The sequence below is a fragment of the Helianthus annuus genome, chromosome 8 (genome assembly GCF_002127325.2).
Source record: "Helianthus annuus cultivar XRQ/B chromosome 8, HanXRQr2.0-SUNRISE, whole genome shotgun sequence".
Taxonomy (NCBI): domain Eukaryota; kingdom Viridiplantae; phylum Streptophyta; class Magnoliopsida; order Asterales; family Asteraceae; genus Helianthus; species Helianthus annuus.
Window position 1 is genome coordinate 76362031 of NC_035440.2, and position 21138 is coordinate 76383168.

General features: G+C 41.5%; 2 protein-coding genes and 1 long non-coding RNA gene across 3 annotated transcripts; all 3 read left to right on the forward strand.

The window, feature by feature from the left end:
* Positions 1 to 324: 324 nt before the first annotated feature.
* LOC110906355 lies at positions 325 to 654 on the forward strand. Its single transcript, XM_022151501.1, has one exon. The coding sequence runs from the start codon at positions 325 to 327 to the stop codon at positions 652 to 654; it is 330 nt and encodes a 109-aa protein (XP_022007193.1).
* Positions 655 to 769: 115 nt separating this feature from the next.
* On the forward strand, positions 770 to 1225 carry LOC110906356. The gene has a single exon (XM_022151502.1). It carries the CDS (start codon positions 770 to 772, stop codon positions 1223 to 1225), a length of 456 nt encoding a protein of 151 aa, XP_022007194.1.
* A 16408-nt stretch (positions 1226 to 17633) lies between these two features.
* Positions 17634 to 18328, forward strand: LOC118481271. Its single transcript, XR_004865168.1, has 3 exons — positions 17634 to 17906; positions 18013 to 18054; positions 18132 to 18328. It is a non-coding gene; the product is annotated as an uncharacterized LOC118481271 (long non-coding RNA).
* Positions 18329 to 21138: the final 2810 nt, after the last annotated feature.

Below are 21138 nucleotides of genomic sequence, written 5' to 3' on the forward strand. Positions count from 1 at the left end.
GTTTGATTTTAGTAATAATTAAGCATTTTATTAATTTTTTATTTATATTTGTTCACATGTAAATATGTTCGTTAATAGTATCTTGTATAATTAGTAAATTAAATTGGTCATTTAATGTATAGATATCTCCACCAATATAGGAGATTTAGTTTGTACTATATATTGACTTTGGATCAATGAGAATTGGCAAGTTGAATCAACCTCTTTTATGGTATCATACCTACATCGATCCTCCCCTATCTAAACCCTAATCGTCGCCGGCTGCCCTTCCTTCTCCGGCCTTCGGCTCTTCCTTCCTGCATCTCTTTCTTCTCTTCTATACTCATGGAGTCCAAACTTCAACTTGCCCTTACTGTTTCTAACATCAAAACACATGTACCCATTATTCTTGAAAAAGATTCAACCCACTATACCACTTGGAAAACCCTCTTCAAGGTGCACTGTCAAATCTATGAAGTGCTCGATCACCTATCGCCCAAACAAGCCGCTACCAAGCCAGCCGCTGAAACTTCTGATTTGACAGCTGCTGCCAAAGCCGAGGCTGATGCCCGGGCAGCCGAAACCCTATGGAATCAACTGAATGTTGTTGTCCTCCAGTGGATTTATGCCACCATCTCCGCGCCTCTTCTACACATCATTCTGCAACCAGGTTAGACTGCTCATAATGCTTGGCTTGCTGTCGAGAGTGAGTTCAACGACAACGAAAAACACTAGAGCAATTTTTCTCGGTCAAGAATTTGCTAATTTATCCCTCGAAAATTTTTCCAACATGGCCGAATACTGCCAGCATGCAAAACATCTCGCCGATCAACTCAAGAGCGTTGGGTCTCCGGTTGATGACCGGATGTTAGTTATCAAGATTCTTACTGGTCTTACCGAGCAGTATGACAGCATATCCACCGTTCTACAAAACCGTGATCCTCTACCGGATTTCAACGAGGTTCGATCTCGTCTTAACATGGAAGAACAAAAGAAGAAGAGACATGTAACCCGGGGTTCACAAGCTGCAACCACTGCCCTCGCCACCACCACAGCAACCTCGTCGCCGAACAACACCCAACAGACCATGTTTTTCCAGCCGTCCGACATGGGACGTGGTCGTAACAGAGGCAGACGCGGCCGCGGTCGTTCTTTTTCTGGACGTGGCGGCAATCGGTACTCCAACCAACAACAAAACCCGGCCCACCCCTACATTGTGTTCACGAGCAACTGGACTGCTTCCTAGTGGGCCAGTCTTCTCAACACTAACAACTCGGCCCAACCCACCTGTCCATACCCGTCGAGACCCAACAATCAATCTTCTCAAGGCATCAGGGGCCCACGACCTAATCAGGCATATTACGCAAGCTACTCACCTACCGACATCGAGTAGGCTCTTTATTCTTTGGCACTCAATTAGCCGGACCATGGATTGATGGATACAAGAGCTACTTCTCACTCTACTAATGAGCAAGGTATATACTCCCCGTCTAATTTTAGTAAGTGTACTAATAAAAACATTGTCGTTGGTAATGGCATGACTATCCCTGTTTTGGCACAAGGCAACCAAATCCTGCCTCCTCCCTACCCACCACTTAAACTTAACAATTTATTGTTTGCCCCAAACATAATCAAAAACCTTATTTCCGTCCGACGCCTTACCACCGATAACTTAGTTTCTGTTGAATTTGATCCGTTTGGTTTTCTTGTGAAGGAACTCAAAACTCGGGCTCCTATCCTACGATGCAATAACACAGACGATCTTTATCCTTTGACAGCACCTCTTCCCCTCCAACCTACTCCACCATCTGCTTTTGCTGCTAAGTCTTAAGATCGTTGGCATCAACGTTTGGGTCATCCTGGAAACAATTTATTACAGTCTTTGAAACTATCTTCTTTTGTTAATTTTGTAAAGTTTAATAAAACACTTTGTCAATCTTGCATTTTTGGTAAAAGTGTTAAATTGCCGTTTTATGATTCTATTAATTGTTCCCGTCAGCTTTTGACGTTGTTCATAGTGACCTATGGACATCACCCGTACTCAGTACGGGTGGTCACAAATATTACATCCTCTTTTTGGATGCCTTATTTTCGTCCGACGCCTTACCACTGATAACGTAGTTTCTGTTGAATTTGATCCGTTTGGTGTTTTTGTGAAGGATATCAAAACTCGGGCTCCTATCCTACGATGCAATAGCACAGGCGATCTTTATCCTTTGACAACACCTCTTCCCCTCCAACCTACTCCACCATCTGCTTTTGCTGCTGTGTCTCAAGATCACTGGCATCAACGTTTGGGTCATCCTGGCAACAATTTATTACAGTCTTTGAAACTATCTTCTTTTGTTGATTTTGGAAAATTTAATAAAACACTTTGTCAATCTTGCATTTTTGGTAAAAGTGTTAAATTGTCGTTTTATGATTCTATTAATTGTTCCCGTTCAGCTTTTGACATTGTCCATAGTGACCTATGGACATCACCCGTACTCAGTACGGGTGGTCACAAATATTACATCCTCTTTTTGGATGATTTTACCAATTTTTTTTGGACCTTCCCCATAGCCACAAAATCCCAAGTGTTTCACACATTTACCACACTCCACAATTTAATTCATACCCAATTTGAGCGTAAAATCAAACAATTTCAATGTGACAATGGCAAAGAATACGCAAACCAAAATTTCTACAATTTTTGCAAACATAATGGCATGCAATTCCGCTTCTTTTGTCCTTACACCTCTTCACAAAACGGCAAAGCGGAACGCAAAATCCGCACCGTCAACAACATGGTCCGCACCCTTCTCGCCCAAGGCTCTCTCCCCCCTAACATGTGGCATCATGCCCTAGAAACCGCCACCTATCTTCTAAACATTTTACCAAGCAAATCTCACCATTTTAAATCTCCCACCACCTTACTTTACAACTGTACTCCTGAATACAAACATCTTCGTGTTTTTGGATGCCTGTGTTACCCTCTCACCCCTTCTACAACCATACATAAACTCGACTTTCGGTCACATCCTTGCGTTTTTCTCGGGTATCCCTCGAACCATCGTGGCTTCAAGTGTCTTGATATTACTTCTCATCAACTAATTATTTCAAGGCACGTCCACTTTGAGGAATCCATCTTTCCCTACACCATATAGTCACCAACTAAACCACCCTCCTACGATTTCTTAAACCCGACCATCAACCCATTAGTGTGGGATTATCTACACAACTCCCACAAACCCAAATATACTAACCCACCCCCTACCGCACCTACTACAGACCCGCCCAACACACCCACCAGCCCAATACACCCAATCCAAACTCCCACCCACTCTCCTGCCTCCACCTACCTCGGCCCACAACCACAATCACAATCTCCCCAGGCCTAACACCCACTCCCGCCCATTGCCCAATCTTCACCCCCTCCTCGGCCCAATCCAAACCCACAGCTACACCCCAAACCACCTCTCCCAACCCAGCCGTTCACATGCCCAATCCGCCTACACCACCCCCTCCTCCCACCACTCGAACCATCACACTCGCTCTATGAGCAGTATTGTCAAACCGAAGCAAATTTTTAATCTCCATGCTTCACATATTGTCCCCATTCCTAAGAGTCCACAGGTTGCCTTGTCCTCTCCAGAGTGGTATAATGCCATGTCCAATGAATTTAGTGCACTTATTAAAAACAAGACCTGTGAGCTTGTACCCCGGACACCTGACATGAACATTATACGTAGCTTGTGGTTATTTAAACATAAATTCAGGTCTGACGGCAGTTTGGAGTGTTACAAAGCTCGTTTGGTTTGTGATGGTCGTAAGCTGCAGACGGGCATCGACTGTGGCAACACTTTTAGCCCTGTTGTTAAACCGTCCACTATTCGTCTGGTTCTTTCTCTTGCTTTGTCCGAGTCTTGGCAGATTCATTAGTTGGACGGTACTAGCGCTTTCTTGCATGGTAATTTAGAAGAAACGGTTTACATGCATCAACCCATGGAGTTTCGTCACAGAGACTTTCTTGACCATGTTTGTCTACTCAGGAAGTCCTTATATGGTCTCAAACAAGCTCCCCGGGCCTGGTACCAGCGGTTCACCGACCTTGTTACTCTACAGGGGTTTCGCCAAAGCAAGTCTGACAACTCTCTATTTATTTACCATCATGGTTCTGACATTGTTTTTCTTATCATCTATGTGGACGACATTATTCTTACCATGTCCACCGAGGCTCTTCGTAAACGGTTGCTACATACGTTGTCCAGTGAATTTGCTATGAAAGATTTGGGGCCTCTTTCTTATTTCCTGGGAATACAGGTGACCAGGGAAGGCGATAATATGTTTTTATCTCAGCATACGTATGTTAAAGACATCCTTCATCGGGCATCTATGGACTCCTGCAAACCGGTTGCTACACCGGTTGATACGCAGTCCAAGTTATCTGCCGACTCCGGACCGCTTCATGATGATCCGTCTACCTATCGTAGTCTTGTCGGATCTTTACAATATCTCACCTTTACTCGACCAGACATCTATTATGTTGTTCAGCAGATTTGCATGCATATGCACGCTCCTCGACTCGATCATTGGAATGCCTTGAAGCGCATCATACGCTATCTTCAGGGTACTGCAGATTTTGGTCTTCATCTGGGTCCGGTTCCTCACTTACGTCTGGTTGCCTATACTGATGCAGACTGGGCAGGATTGTAACACCCCGTGTTTTCCAAAAGTCAAAGTCAAAGTCAAGAGTTGACTGTTATTGGAATTAAAGATTAATAAAGATTAATTTCATTTTAGTTTCATTTTGATTTTCATATTATTTGGAGTAAGTGTTGTATAATCAAACTAATCGACCGATAATCGAACTGTGAATCAACGACCGACTGTAAATGGTAGGAAGTAACAATGCAATAAAGCTAGTCAATCAATAATCAAACTAATCAAATCAATCATCGAACTCAAGTGTGGGGATTTTAGTACTTTTTATACGTGTGTGTGCCTTACGTGTTACTTGTGCATGTTTACTTTTTATGTTAAAGTGTGTGGTGAATCAATCAAATCAATCAAGACTCAAAGGTGAATCAAACTCAATCGAAATCGAATCTAAATTGTGGTGTAAGGATGCTTGTATGTTAGATATAGTAGTTAGGACTAAAAGTAATTTGATTAGGAATTCTATCATTCTCCAATCATCGTTCATCGAACTCGAAATATCAAAAATCGTCGCGAAACACTCAAAACCAGGCAAGCCGATCGAACAGGGCAACCTGATCGAACAGGCTAGCCGATCGAACAGGGTAACCTGATCGAACAGGCTAGCCGATCGAACAGGGTAACCTGATCGAACAGGCTAGCCAATCGAACAGGGCAACCTGATCGAACAGGCTAGCCGATCGAACAGGCTGTTCGATCAGACGGCTGTTCGATCAAGGATGCTGTTCGATCAGCTGACCCTTTCCTCTTTTGGAAGCCTATAAATAGGGCTGTCTTTGTCAACCTTTCCACTTTTGGAAAAGCTCTGACCGACCAGCCTCTTCTTCTCACTAAATCTCAGATTTCTCTCAAACCGGTAAGTATTTCGCTCTAATCTTTGTACGTTTTTGTTCATTAATCGATTCTCCATCTTTCTATCTTTCAAAATCTGAATTTCAACCATGAAATCACCAAGATTTAGGTGTTCTTGAGTGATGTCATCATGGTGTTCTTGGTGTTCATCAAGAACTTCATGTTCTTGACTTCATTCAACCATGAATAAGCTAGATCTAACCGATTTCCACATAAATAACCTAAAATCTTCCAAAGATCTTAACATTTCACGGTGGAAAAGGATTGGAAGATGGGTTTTCATCTATCTTTCAACTCTTTTACACTCAAAAAGGTGAAAACGAGACTTGAACCGATTTACAAATCAATCTAAACAAACACATGGTTCAAGATTCGGGTTTCACCGAGAGATATACCGATTTCGGGTTAAACGTTAAACTTAAGTTCCAAACCGCCTCTGGCCGAGCTTGGGTGATTCCTGCTCGAGTCAGTAGACTAAGTAGGGACTTCAGCTTCGTGGTTCGACTCGTAGTCAAAATATCTCTAAAACACCAACAGCTAACGGGAATAACTAAGTGTTAAGTGAAAGGTTAACCGAATCGAGAAGCTGGCCGAACGGCTAGGCTGTTCGATCGAACAGCCCAACCGAACGACTATGCCAGCCGATCGGCTAGGCTAACCGATCGACTAGCACTTAGTCCCACAAACTCATGAAGTGTAGTATTGACGAGGTACTGTTCGATCGACTACGCCACTCGATTGTAATCATTACTGTTCGAATCATGAAATACTATACTTCAACACTTAGACTTTTCGAAACATTGGAATGTCATTCGATCGAACATACCAGCCGATCGAGTGACATATTTGAAAACAACAAAGTGCTAGCCGATCGGTTGGGCTAACCGATCGAACAGCTGTTCGATCGGCCAACTTGAAAGGTAGTACAAACCATCATACACAAACACATCCTTCTCATCAAAGGAAGAAACAATCCACTTGAAGGAACCAGCCGATCGAGCCAGCCAGCCGATCGAATGGATGTTCGAACGGACCTTCAAACCAATCGAACAGCCCACCCGATCGAACTGCTGTCCGATCGAATGGCCTACTCGATCCAAGTACATTGTTTACTTTTTTCCGCGTTACTCATCGTTGTGTTATCGAACTATTCAGGCTAACCTATTCTCAGTGCTCCCTTCAATCCACAATCAACCACTGTGAGTATACTCGATCCCTTTTTGCTTTCAGCACTTTTGGGTGTTACATACGTAATCTATCAAATTCACAAACAACACAAACTATTTGAACGCTAACCTACTTGCATGTATTCTTGTCTAAATGATTGCTGTTTATTATGTTTACACGTGGAGTGCTATCTACCTGCTTTAGCAACGTAGTACTATAGTTTGGACTCAGCACCCGTTCACACGGGGGTTGCTAAGGACAATTACTTGCATGGATTACGGTGGTAATCATGTATTGCGAACTGTCTCGGACAGTCAACCCGAAGTCGTTGGTATCGATGGTCCCATGTTGATAATTTACATGCATCGTTTGCCCTTGTGTACGTGCTTGGTTATGCGTAAACTATTCGAACTCTATATGCTATATCAAACTTGTGTACTCACCTTTACATTATATGTATTGACTTTTATTTTAACGTATGTGACAGGTGTTTAAGCTACTAGCGTGCTAGGGAAGCGAGGCAATAATAAGCTTCTAGGAGCCTGTGACCTTAGGACAGTGTCCACGTACCTGTCCCAGGGCCATAATTATCTGTAGATCTTGTACTGGCACCTGTAGTCAGTAAGATTTACGGATAGCCGTCTAGAGGTCTTAAAACAATATTTACATTTGGTCTGTAATAATTAAGAATTTGAGTTGTCGGAACAGTTCCCATATTGTTTAGTTGATTTCTATGATAACTTGTTATTATTTGGGACACGGTATGGGACGTGTTATATAACTGAATTGTATGATAGTTGTTGTGGAAACTTCTGAACAATCTGTTTCGCTCAGTGCCGCGCCCCGATGATTCCGCCATCGGTTGGGGTGTGACAGATTGGTATCAGAGCCATAACTATAGGGAATTAGGTTAGACACGATCTAGTCCGGATCGCTGTCTTAGAGACCTAGACTATAGTTAGGAACCAAGAGACCAAGTTTATGTGTTTATTTTATGTTGTTTCCTTCTATTCTATCATTACATCCGAACTCCGAGCCAAATTTTGTAATTTGGACGGGATTAGGAGTGAAACCCGCAAATTCCTGCCTAAATTACGAATTTTTGCCCATTATTTTGTGTGAATGTCTATCAATAAACGGGGGAGAATTATACCAAATCAGGGCTGAAACCCATAATTTGATGAAAACTTTCCTCTAAATTTTCTTAAAATAAAGTTGGAATAACTTTATTTTATCTCGCCAAGGCAATTGACGGACTCCAACGACCTGAACTCACGAGTATGGCCTAGAATGCGCATGCATAATGCCCAAGAATCGAGGCAGAAACATGTCCCCTAGAGTCGAAAGTGACGACAAGTCAACTGTGAATAGTTAAATTGCCATGGTTAGTCAAAGTCTAGTAGCCGCAGACAATCCATTTTCCGATTTTGAGTGTTGCTTCGTTGATTTTATATGATTTACCTGTTTATGTGTTTTTTTAAGATTTGTTGGTTACTCCAATGTTTATCGATCTGCGTAACTTCTATTGCTATCCTATCTCGATCCGAATCCCTGTTGATGTGATCTAAACGAAACCAATATGCTAAGCTACGCTACGCCATACTATACTACTCGATGTGTTGTATATTCAAAACTTAGAGGTAGTCAGGAAACTAAATGTGCTACTAAGTACTGTTAGGAGGAATTACGTGACATTAACTACCTCTGTGATAAAAGTGCGTACGTGTTTAGGAAATTAAGTGCTCTATTTGCTTAATTGCTTATGTGCTCTAATTGCTTCTGTGCTTATGTGCCCCTATGATTATGTGCTTATGTGATTATATGTGTTACGTGATGAGAGATGCGACGTGATTCTAAGCTTTAGAAATCTAAGAACGTGTGAGACTCGAATTCGCTGTGTTGAGCCTGTGACGATGTCTATTGCAGACCATGTCGTCATCTGGACAACCCAGATCGCGCTCGCGTCTTACCCGCCAGGAGAAAAGAGATCGACGTCTGGCTGCTATCATCTCTAAGACCGTGGCGAAGGCCGTGAGTGAGGTTTATGAGAACGCCAGCAAATCATCTGAGATGTCACAAGCTGATGCTCCGAAAGAATCCAGCAAGACTGCTTTTAGCTTCAAGCAATTTAAGGCATGTGGACCAAAAGAGTTCACCGGTGAGGATGGTCCAACGGCTATGTTTCACTGGTTTGACTCGATAGAAGTCACCTTTCGTCAAAGTGGATGCCCAGATAATCTCCGGACTCTCAATGCTACTGGCGTCTTCCAGTCCCGTGCTTTGGACTGGTGGACTGCTGAAAGAAACAAGCGCGGAAACGACGCAGCCTATGCTCTGTCATGGAAGAAGCTGAAGGAAATCATGATCGAGGAATACTGTCCCTCCCATGAGCGTCAAAAGTTGGAGGATGAATTCTGGGGTATTAAACAAGACAAGGGTGACAACGCCGGTCTCACTGCTCGCTTCAAGCAGTTAAGCATCATCTGTCCAGACCAGGTCAAGACTCCCGACATGACCATCAAGAAATACATCCGCGCTCTTCCTGACTGTGTAGCGGATTTTGTCCTAGCTTCAAAGCCCGCAACGATTGAGGAGACCTACCTGCTCGCCGCTGAGATTAATGACAAGCGGGTGAAGGCTGGTTTCTGGGATAAGCAAGTCAAGTCCCTGCATCAAGTTACTACCGCATCAACCGACAACCCTACTGCTCAAGCCTCCAAGTCTTCAAGAAGAAGAAAGAAGAACAAAAGTTGCGCTGCCGCAACCACTGCTGCTCCACTACAGTCTGTACCAGCCCAGCAGCAACAGCCACAGCGTTCAGCGCCAGTGATCAATGCGCCGCCAGCAAAGCGTGCGTACACCGGCCCCCACCCACTCTGTGCTGCATGTTCTTATCATCACCCGGTGGGTGTGGCTTGCCGTTACTGTGCCCACTGCAATGTTTACGGGCATTTCACTGCGAGTTGTCGCTATGGTCCCCGTCAAGCTCAAGCTCAAGCCGCTGTCAACCAGGCTCTACTCCCTGCTCCTCAAGCTCCTCAAGCTGCACAGGCCCCGGCAAACAATGTTCGGACCTGCTTTGCATGTGGTGACCCTAACCACTTCGCAAACCGGTGCCCGAACAGGGTGGTGAAACAAGAAGCTCAACAACCCCAGCAGCAACAACCACAGCCTCAACAACAAGCCGCTCACGCCAGAACTTTCAACATCAATGCACGCCAGGCTCAAGCTGACAACAACGTGGTCAATGGTACGTTCCTTGTGAATGGTATATATGCATCATGTTTGTTTGATACTGGAGCCGATAACTGCTTTGTGTCATTTGAATTTGAGAAGCTTCTTAGACGTAAGCGCTCTTATCTTTCGACACCCTTCGAAGTAGAAGTCGCTACCGGAAGAACCATTGCTGTCAATTCTGTGCTCCGTGATTGTACTCTCGAGCTCAACAATCATATATTCCCGATTAATCTCATTCCGATGCAGCTCGGAAGTTTCGATGTCATAGTAGGCATGGACTTTCTTCGTGAAAACCGTGCTGAAGTTGTGTGTTCCGACAAGATGATTCGTTTTGTGCTAGCTAGTGGTGATATTCTATGTGTTTATGGTGAAACTACTGCAAGAGATCTCAAGCTCATGTCCTGTCTTCAAGCTCGCAAATATCTCCGCAAGGAATATCGAGCCTTCTTGGCCAACATTGTAGTAGCTGAGACGGACAGGAAAAAGAAAGTTGAAGTCAAGGATGTCCCCGTTGTCCGAGAATTTCCTCAGGTGTTCCCTGATGATCTTCCTGGATTACCTCCAAGTCGTGATATCGACTTTCGAATCGACCTTATTCCAGGAGCCAACCCAGTGGCCAAAGCTCCGTATCGACTCGCTCCATCTGAGATGCGAGAACTCTCAAACCAACTCCAAGAGTTACTTGAAAAAGGCTTCATTCGCCCGAGCACTTCTCCATGGGGCGCGCCAGTCCTTTTCGTTAAAAAGAAGGACGGGTCGTTCCGAATGTGCATCGACTACCGGGAATTGAACAAGCTGACCATCAAGAACCGATACCCCTTACCAAGAATCGATGATCTGTTTGACCAACTACAAGGTGCTCAGTGTTTCTCCAAGATTGATCTACGTTCAGGCTACCATCAGTTGCGGATTCAGGAGGAAGACATACCCAAAACCGCTTTTCGAACCCGATATGGCCACTACGAATTTGTTGTCATGCCTTTTGGTTTGACCAACGCACCCGCGGTCTTTATGGATCTGATGAATCGCGTGTGTAAACCGTTCTTAGACCGTTTCGTCATTGTATTTATCGACGATGTCCTGATCTATTCCAAATCGAGGGCCGAACATGCGCAGCATTTGCGATTGGTTCTCGAGTTGCTTCAGGGAAACCAACTCTACGCCAAATTCTCCAAGTGTGAGTTCTGGTTGGAGGAGGTTCAATTTCTGGGTCACATTGTGAATAGTCGGGGTATACACGTTGATCCTGCAAAGATTGAGGCAGTCAAGGGATGGGTTACGCCAAAGAATCCGTCAGAAGTTCGCTCTTTTCTCGGATTAGCTGGTTACTACCGACGATTCATCGAAGGATTCTCAAAGATTGCTGTACCGCTTACCTCCCTTACTCATAAAGACAAGCCTTTTGTGTGGGGAACCGCGCAGGAGACTGCTTTCCAAACCCTCAAACACATGCTGTGCCATGCACCAGTTCTTACACTGCCGGACGGAAGCGATGACTTCGTTGTCTATTGTGATGCTTCAAACCTTGGACTTGGCTGTGTTCTCATGCAACGAGACAAGGTTATAGTTTACGCATCTCGACAGCTCAAAATCCACGAGAAGAACTATACAACCCATGACCTCGAGCTAGGCGCAGTTGTCTTTGCCTTAAAGATTTGGCGACACTACCTGTATGGTACAAAGTGTACGATCTTCACCGATCACAAGAGCCTACAACATATCTTTAACCAGAGAGAACTCAATATGCGTCAACGCCGATGGGTAGAACTTCTCAACGACTACGACTGTGAGATCCGTTATCACCCAGGCAAGGCGAATGTAGTTGCAGACGCCCTCAGTAGAAAGAATTACGTGATAGGTGTTCGAAACATCCAGGCTCAGTATAATCTCGAAGCTCTCATCCGCGAAGCACAACACGCTTGCTTTAACGAGCGTACGTTGAAGAAAGAACGAATCTATCACGATGGAACTCAGCTCGTGAGCAAAGCCAACGGGATATTCTATTATCTGGACCGAATCTGGGTTCCGAGGAGGACAGATTTGCGAAAGATTATCATGAACGAAGCCCACAAATCCCGATATTCCATTCATCCCGGTGCGGATAAAATGTACCAGGACCTTCGCTACAAGTACTGGTGGCCTGGGATGAAAAGGGATATTGCTCTATATGTTGGTAGCTGTTTAACTTGTGCAAGAGTCAAGGCTGAACACCAAAGACCTTCAGGCTTACTCGAACAACCGCCGATACCCGTATGGAAGTGGGAAAGCATAGCTATGGATTTCATAACTAAGCTTCCGACCACGCCATCAGGTCACGACAGTATTTGGGTTATAGTCGACCGTCTAACCAAATCAGCCCACTTTTTGCCAATACGAGAAGACTATAAGGTGGCCAAGCTAGCCCAAATCTACACCGACGAGATCATTAAGAATCATGGTACGCCTCGAGACATCATTTCGGATCGCGATGCTCGGTTTACATCGAGATTGTGGGAAACTTTTCAAGCAGCTCTAGGTACGACGCTGAATTTGAGTACCGCATTCCACCCGCAAACCGACGGGCAGACTGAAAGAACGATTCGTACTATTGAAGACATGCTCCGTGCGTGTGTTATCGATTTTGGTGGTAGTTGGAGCAAACACCTACCGTTGGTCGAATTTTCGTACAATAATAGCTATCACTCCAGCATCGAAATGGCACCTTTCGAAGCCTTGTATGGTAGGAGATGTCGCTCGCCTATTGTATGGCACGAGGTCGGTCATTCACAATTGACTGGGCCCGAGATTCTGCAAGAAACGACTGACAAGATCCACCAGATAAGGGAAAATTTGGTAAAGGCCCGGGACAGACAAAAGATGTACGCCGATAAACGACGCAGGCCCCGCGAATTTGCAGTTGGCGACTACGTGCTCCTAAAGGTATCACCTTGGAAGGGAGTAGTCCGATTCGGCAAAAGAGGGAAACTTGCGCCTCGATTTGTTGGACCTTTTAAGATTCTGGAAAGAATCGGTAAAGTTGCCTACAAACTCGAATTACCGGAGGAACTCAGCAATGTCCACCCGACTTTCCATATTTCAAACCTTCGAAAATGCGTAGCCGACCACGACGCAATAATACCACTCGACGATCTTCAGGTCAATGAGACTCTACACTTCGTGGAAAAGCCTGTCGAAATCATGGACCGACAGACCAAGCAACTCAGACGCTCTCGCATTCCTATTGTAAAAGTACGATGGGAAGGCAAACGAGGCGCGGAGTTCACTTGGGAACTCGAAAGTGACATGAAGGCCAAGTACCCGCAGTTGTTCAGTTAGATCTGAAGCATCAAATTGGTAAAATCACACGGCGATGTACGGTTCTCGGCCTAATTTCGGGACGAAATTCCCTAAAGGAGGGGAGACTGTAACACCCCGTGTTTTCCAAAAGTCAAAGTCAAAGTCAAGAGTTGACTGTTATTGGAATTAAAGATTAATAAAGATTAATTTCATTTTAGTTTCATTTTGATTTTCATATTATTTGGAGTAAGTGTTGTATAATCAAACTAATCGACCGATAATCGAACTGTGAATCAACGACCGACTGTAAATGGTAGGAAGTAACAATGCAATAAAGCTAGTCAATCAATAATCAAACTAATCAAATCAATCATCGAACTCAAGTGTGGGGATTTTAGTACTTTTTATACGTGTGTGTGCCTTACGTGTTACTTGTGCATGTTTACTTTTTATGTTAAAGTGTGTGGTGAATCAATCAAATCAATCAAGACTCAAAGGTGAATCAAACTCAATCGAAATCGAATGTAAATTGTGGTGTAAGGATGCTTGTATGTTAGATATAGTAGTTAGGACTAAAAGTAATTTGATTAGGAATTCTATCATTCTCCAATCATCGTTCATCGAACTCGAAATATCAAAAATCGTCGCGAAACACTCAAAACCAGGCAAGCCGATCGAACAGGGCAACCTGATCGAACAGGCTAGCCGATCGAACAGGGTAACCTGATCGAACAGGCTAGCCAATCGAACAGGGCAACCTGATCGAACAGGCTAGCCGATCGAACAGGCTGTTCGATCAGACGGCTGTTCGATCAAGGATGCTGTTCGATCAGCTGACCCTTTCCTCTTTTGGAAGCCTATAAATAGGGCTGTCTTTGTCAACCTTTCCACTTTTGGAAAAGCTCTGACCGACCAGCCTCTTCTTCTCACTAAATCTCAGATTTCTCTCAAACCGGTAAGTATTTCGCTCTAATCTTTGTACGTTTTTGTTCATTAATCGATTCTCCATCTTTCTATCTTTCAAAATCTGAATTTCAACCATGAAATCACCAAGATTTAGGTGTTCTTGAGTGATGTCATCATGGTGTTCTTGGTGTTCATCAAGAACTTCATGTTCTTGACTTCATTCAACCATGAATAAGCTAGATCTAACCGATTTCCACATAAATAACCTAAAATCTTCCAAAGATCTTAACATTTCACGGTGGAAAAGGATTGGAAGATGGGTTTTCATCTATCTTTCAACTCTTTTACACTCAAAAAGGTGAAAACGAGACTTGAACCGATTTACAAATCAATCTAAACAAACACATGGTTCAAGATTCGGGTTTCACCGAGAGATATACCGATTTCGGGTTAAACGTTAAACTTAAGTTCCAAACCGCCTCTGGCCGAGCTTGGGTGATTCCTGCTCGAGTCAGTAGACTAAGTAGGGACTTCAGCTTCGTGGTTCGACTCGTAGTCAAAATATCTCTAAAACACCAACAGCTAACGGGAATAACTAAGTGTTAAGTGAAAGGTTAACCGAATCGAGAAGCTGGCCGAACGGCTAGGCTGTTCGATCGAACAGCCCAACCGAACGACTATGCCAGCCGATCGGCTAGGCTAACCGATCGACTAGCACTTAGTCCCACAAACTCATGAAGTGTAGTATTGACGAGGTACTGTTCGATCGACTACGCCACTCGATTGTAATCATTACTGTTCGAATCATGAAATACTATACTTCAACACTTAGACTTTTCGAAACATTGGAATGTCATTCGATCGAACATACCAGCCGATCGAGTGACATATTTGAAAACAACAAAGTGCTAGCCGATCGGTTGGGCTAACCGATCGAACAGCTGTTCGATCGGCCAACTTGAAAGGTAGTACAAACCATCATACACAAACACATCCTTCTCATCAAAGGAAGAAACAATCCACTTGAAGGAACCAGCCGATCGAGCCAGCCAGCCGATCGAATGGATGTTCGAACGGACCTTCAAACCAATCGAACAGCCCACCCGATCGAACTGCTGTCCGATCGAATGGCCTACTCGATCCAAGTACATTGTTTACTTTTTTCCGCGTTACTCATCGTTGTGTTATCGAACTATTCAGGCTAACCTATTCTCAGTGCTCCCTTCAATCCACAATCAACCACTGTGAGTATACTCGATCCCTTTTTGCTTTCAGCACTTTTGGGTGTTACATACGTAATCTATCAAATTCACAAACAACACAAACTATTTGAACGCTAACCTACTTGCATGTATTCTTGTCTAAATGATTGCTGTTTATTATGTTTACACGTGGAGTGCTATCTACCTGCTTTAGCAACGTAGTACTATAGTTTGGACTCAGCACCCGTTCACACGGGGGTTGCTAAGGACAATTACTTGCATGGATTACGGTGGTAATCATGTATTGCGAACTGTCTCGGACAGTCAACCCGAAGTCGTTGGTATCGATGGTCCCATGTTGATAATTTACATGCATCGTTTGCCCTTGTGTACGTGCTTGGTTATGCGTAAACTATTCGAACTCTATATGCTATATCAAACTTGTGTACTCACCTTTACATTATATGTATTGACTTTTATTTTAACGTATGTGACAGGTGTTTAAGCTACTAGCGTGCTAGGGAAGCGAGGCAATAATAAGCTTCTAGGAGCCTGTGACCTTAGGACAGTGTCCACGTACCTGTCCCAGGGCCATAATTATCTGTAGATCTTGTACTGGCACCTGTAGTCAGTAAGATTTACGGATAGCCGTCTAGAGGTCTTAAAACAATATTTACATTTGGTCTGTAATAATTAAGAATTTGAGTTGTCGGAACAGTTCCCATATTGTTTAGTTGATTTCTATGATAACTTGTTATTATTTGGGACACGGTATGGGACGTGTTATATAACTGAATTGTATGATAGTTGTTGTGGAAACTTCTGAACAATCTGTTTCGCTCAGTGCCGCGCCCCGATGATTCCGCCATCGGTTGGGGTGTGACAAGGATGCCCTGAGACTCGTCGGTCTACGTCAGGTTACTGTGCTTATTTGGGTGATAATCTTATTTCTTGGTCTTCCAAGCGGCAGTTAACTATTTCCCGCTCCAGCGCTGAAGCCGAATATAGAGGTGTTGCGAATGTGGTTGCAGATATTTGTTGGTTACGTAATCTTCTTCTCGAGCTTCATCATCCTCTCTCTCGTGCTACCTTGGTCTACTGTGACAATGTCAGTGTTGTCTATCTCTCCGGTAATCCTGTGCAACATCAGCACACTAAACATATTGAGCTTGACATTCACTTTGTCCGTGAACAGGTTCAACGCGGCCACATTCGGGTATTACATGTTCCATCTCGCCTTCAGATTGCCGATATATTCACAAAGGGCCTCCCGCACGTACTATTTTGATGATTTTCGTACCAGTCTCAACATCGGTCCTCCCGACGTTTCAACTGCGGGGGTGTAATAGTATCTTGTATATTTAGTAAATTAAATTGGTCATTTAATGTATAGATATCTCCACCAATATAGGAGATTTAGTTTGTATTTAGTTTGTACTATATATTGACTTTGGATCAATGAGAATTGGCAAGTTGAATCAACCTCTTTCATTCGTCACCTTTTGTCTAATAAGATAATTTTCTAAAATAAATAGGTGTGTATATCTATACTATATTATAATGCATGAGGCAATGACATTCTAAGATACCCAAAAAATAAGAACTTTCCCCCCTTTATTTATAGAAAGACCCCTAAAATGAGGGTAGTTTGGTCTTTTAAACATTATTTATTTTTTAGCCCCTAAACTTATTACACTTAAATCCTTGTGTTTTGAAAAAATTATAGATAATTCTTTTACGTATTCTTATCATATCTTATAAACTATAACGTTTAAAAAAATCCAACGATAGCATAACGACCTACAGATTTTTGTCGATGTTTTGGTAGTTGTCTTGTTCAATATCGACGCACGGATTAAAAGGTACAAGTAGATGATGCTTTAGTGTACAAGTGATTAAAATATACAAGTAGACGATTGATTAGTTACACTTTTCCCTCCTCTCCTACAAAATTATAATTATTTTACGAATTTCTATCTTATATTTTAAACTATGAAGTTTTAAATACATCCGAAGGTACCCGACGACTTGCTAATTTTTGTCGACGTTTTAATGTTTTTTTTAGTTAATATCGATGTATGGATTAAAATGTACAAATAATGCCTTAGGGTACACAAGTTACAACAAATAAAGCATAAATCTCAAAATGGTTTGAAGCTGGGCGGAAAGTGCGGTGAGTACCAAGGTTTTTTAAATTTGAAACATACTAAAAGGATAAACCTCAAAACGGTTTGAAACTGGGCGACAAGTGTTTTTTTTTTTTTTAATTTGAAACACGCAACTTTGAAGCCCTAATCCCATTTCATAAGTCAAACGCAACTTTCTCTCCCTTCGTTTTTCTCTCCATCTGTTCTCCCTCTCAAATTCCTTCTACAGATCTTAAGATTTCATAAAATTTCATCACCAAAAGCCTAAACACAAAATTACATATGAAATAGAAATCTTAAGAGCAGAAACTCACTATTTACAAAAGGAATTAGGGGTTTTGAAACGTAGCTCCGTAGAAGAAAATATAAGCTCCGGTGTGAGCGAAGAAGGCGAATGATCCTAAAAACCGAAACGCCCAGCAAGCTCGTTCTTCGTTTTCATGTATGTGACGTCATATCTCCGTTTTTATTAGATATGTAATTAATTGTGTGGTGTATAATCAAGATTTCAATTTGTTATTAATCTGTGAGAATTGTGATCGTAACAGGGAGAAGGTGGCGGCGGCTGAGTTTGATTGATCGCGACTAGGGTTTGCTGGTTTATTGTATCCTTTTGATGTATTTATTAAATTACTGAATTTATGTTTCTTTTATACTATTAATGCAGAGAATTGTTGATTGGCTTGCTGCAAGCTTCAATAAAGACCGAGGGGATTTATCTACTAGAAGGCTAAGATGGAGCTTTCAACTTTGAAAGAAGCTAATATTAGGTACACAGATCAATTGGGAATTCATGATTGCTATATCACAAATCCGAAGTCTTCATCTTTGCTAAAATGGAAGTGATAGATACTTTGTATGCTATACTTTCAGTGTTTGTATGGTTGGGGATTTTAGGGGGCTTGCATTTGTTAGGTGAGTACTGAATTTATATTTGTTTCAGCAATATGCATTGTGATCCAAAGCCATATGTGTTTATGTTTTAGTGTTTTTTTTCAGGAAGAGTTGTTGATGGCAGAGAGATAATGGTTTCGTTTGCTAAATACGAGTCTAATGCTGAAAGAATATGGTCATGCTATTAATTTCTTGGTACACTTTTATTGTCTTATTCATTCGACGATTTGTGCTTTGAGCGTATAATTTGTATTTCATTCTATCATATTGTTTGCTTTAAACTATTATGGGTCTGTATTTTTTTATTCTTTGTTTGATTTTAGTCACAATGAAAGGCTACTGGAGACGGTAGAAAAGTTGAAGGGGAGATCAAGGAGCAGAAATCCTAGACCAAGGTAAAGGTTCTTCTATGCAAAATATACCTGTTTGATTGGCATTAAATTGTCGTAGCTCTTTTATTCGAGTCGTTTTGATAGGCAGGTTGTCTGTATCGTTTCTAGAGCAATTTAAAAGTATCTGTCAGTTGCTTATTTATAGCTTTTGCCTGCTGCTCGAGGCTTTAAGATCTAGCCAGTGAATACATTAAAGATGTGCTGGTTTTCTAGGAGATTTTGCTAAATGCTTTATAAAAATCATAAATTGAGTCAAATAACAATTTTCACAAGGTCAGGTGTTCTTAAATTGTTTGTTGTGTTAATGATAAATAGTTATTTATTTGCAGCAAAGCATGTCGAGTGTGATTTTTATACCGAAGCCAAAGACACTTATATTGTGATGGAGACATTATCTGAGGTTACATAAGCACTTCCTTAATTCCTATTGTTTCCAGTTTTTTTTTACAAATAATGAAAAGTAAACAACTTAAGCACAACCTTTACTAGATTTAATATATTTAGTTTACACTAAATTACAATTTTGGCCCATGTGGTTATATCACTTTTACCCTTTTAGCCCAAAAAGGAATCTTATAACAACTGAGCCCTAACGTCTTTTTTTTTCTAATCCTTTTGGCCCCTAACACTAACCCCATCCATTTACTTTTAGGGGCCAAAAGAGTTAGAAAAAAAGATGTTGGGGCCAGTGGTGGACCCAGGATTTTTTTCTAATGGGGTCCATTTTTTTGATATTCAGATTTTTCGCAAGCAAACGATAGAGTTTTCGGGTCAATTGTCGTTTGGGTCGGGTCAGGATGATTTATTGAATAAAATCCAAAAAATGGCATGCCTCTGTATGTTCAATTTTGTTTGAAAAAACTAGTTTTCAACTAGATGAAAAAAAAAAATCTTAAAGAAAGGCTTGTAGCAAGATCGAACTTGTGACCTCACTGTTAGAATATAAGGAATTAACCACCACACCAACTTCAGTTTTGATACTATGAGGTCCAACTAAATATTTTTATGGGGTACTTGAAAAGTTTAATATACCGAATCTACTAAGTTTTTAAAAAAGATTGGGGTCCGGGGACCCCGACCCATTCTATGGTGGGTCCGCCCCTGGTTGGGGACAAAAGGGTTAGAAAAAAAGACGTTGGGGGCTCAGAGTTTAAAAGATTCCTTTTGGGCTAAAAGAGTAAAAGTGATATAACCATAGGGGCTAAAATCATAATTTACTCTTTAGTTTATGTTGGGATTATGACTATCAACATTCTCAACCCAACTCAACCCAACCTTTAATAAAAAAACTAATTTCTCTCTCTTCCACATACACAACCCAACCTAACTCAATTTTTAACACACATTCACAACTCAACCCAACCAAAATTTTTATTAAATAAATGTCAATAATAATTGAAACAATTATTTTTTTAAAAACAAATAAAAGTTACTTATTTTTAATATAAAAATTAAAAAGTTAAACAATCAATATATATAATATACTGAAAAATATATTTTTCAAACGAACTCGATTTTTAATAAAATTTATATCGTAATGTTCAGAAATTTATTTTAGAAAATACGGTGTATTTAGTTTTGTTATTAAGTTTAAATATTAAAAATTATTTGAGTAATAAAATTATTGGGGAATTGATAGTTAGAAAATAAAATACAAAAAAGAAAATTAGAAGATGGAGCCAATCTAATTTTGACAAGTGGTAAAAGAGCATGTGCAACCTTAGGTTGTTTGGCCAACCATGTTGTGGAGAAAAATAGAATTTTCCTTTTTCTTTAATTTATTTGGACAACCTAGGTTGGGATAAAGTCACCAATGATGATAGTCTAATGTGCTTGCAGAAGGTGCAAGGAATACCTTGACTCTTGCCGAAACTATACTTGGTTACCACCTGGTTGGTTTACTTTGCTATTTATTAAGTTTTTCTTAGATCTTGATCATCTTAAAAGGGGAGAGGAATGAGAAAAGTTGAAGAAAATGCCAGGTTATTTCAGTTTTCATATTTGAACTTTTGGTTTTAATTTTAAAGGCTTTAACCATGATCAATATAATAAAAGAGTTTGATCAGAAAAATTATTAAGCTTATTTTAAGTAGTTTATTCTTTAGTACTCAGTTATTTTAAATAGGAGCATATTTCCATCTTAAATACGTGAATTGGTTAACCTGTGATGTCGTTGAATAATTATGTATCAAGTTTTGATGGCATGATCGACCTTTTTAAGTGTTACTCCCCCGCATTTGACTGAAATCTCAGTCATTTATATTCATTTATATTGGGTACTTTTTAATTTATGTCAAAGAAGGGAAGAAGAGATGACAATGAATTTTGTACATTGATAAGTAGGGATGAGCAAATCCTTCCCGGTACCGAATTTACCGAACCGGGTAC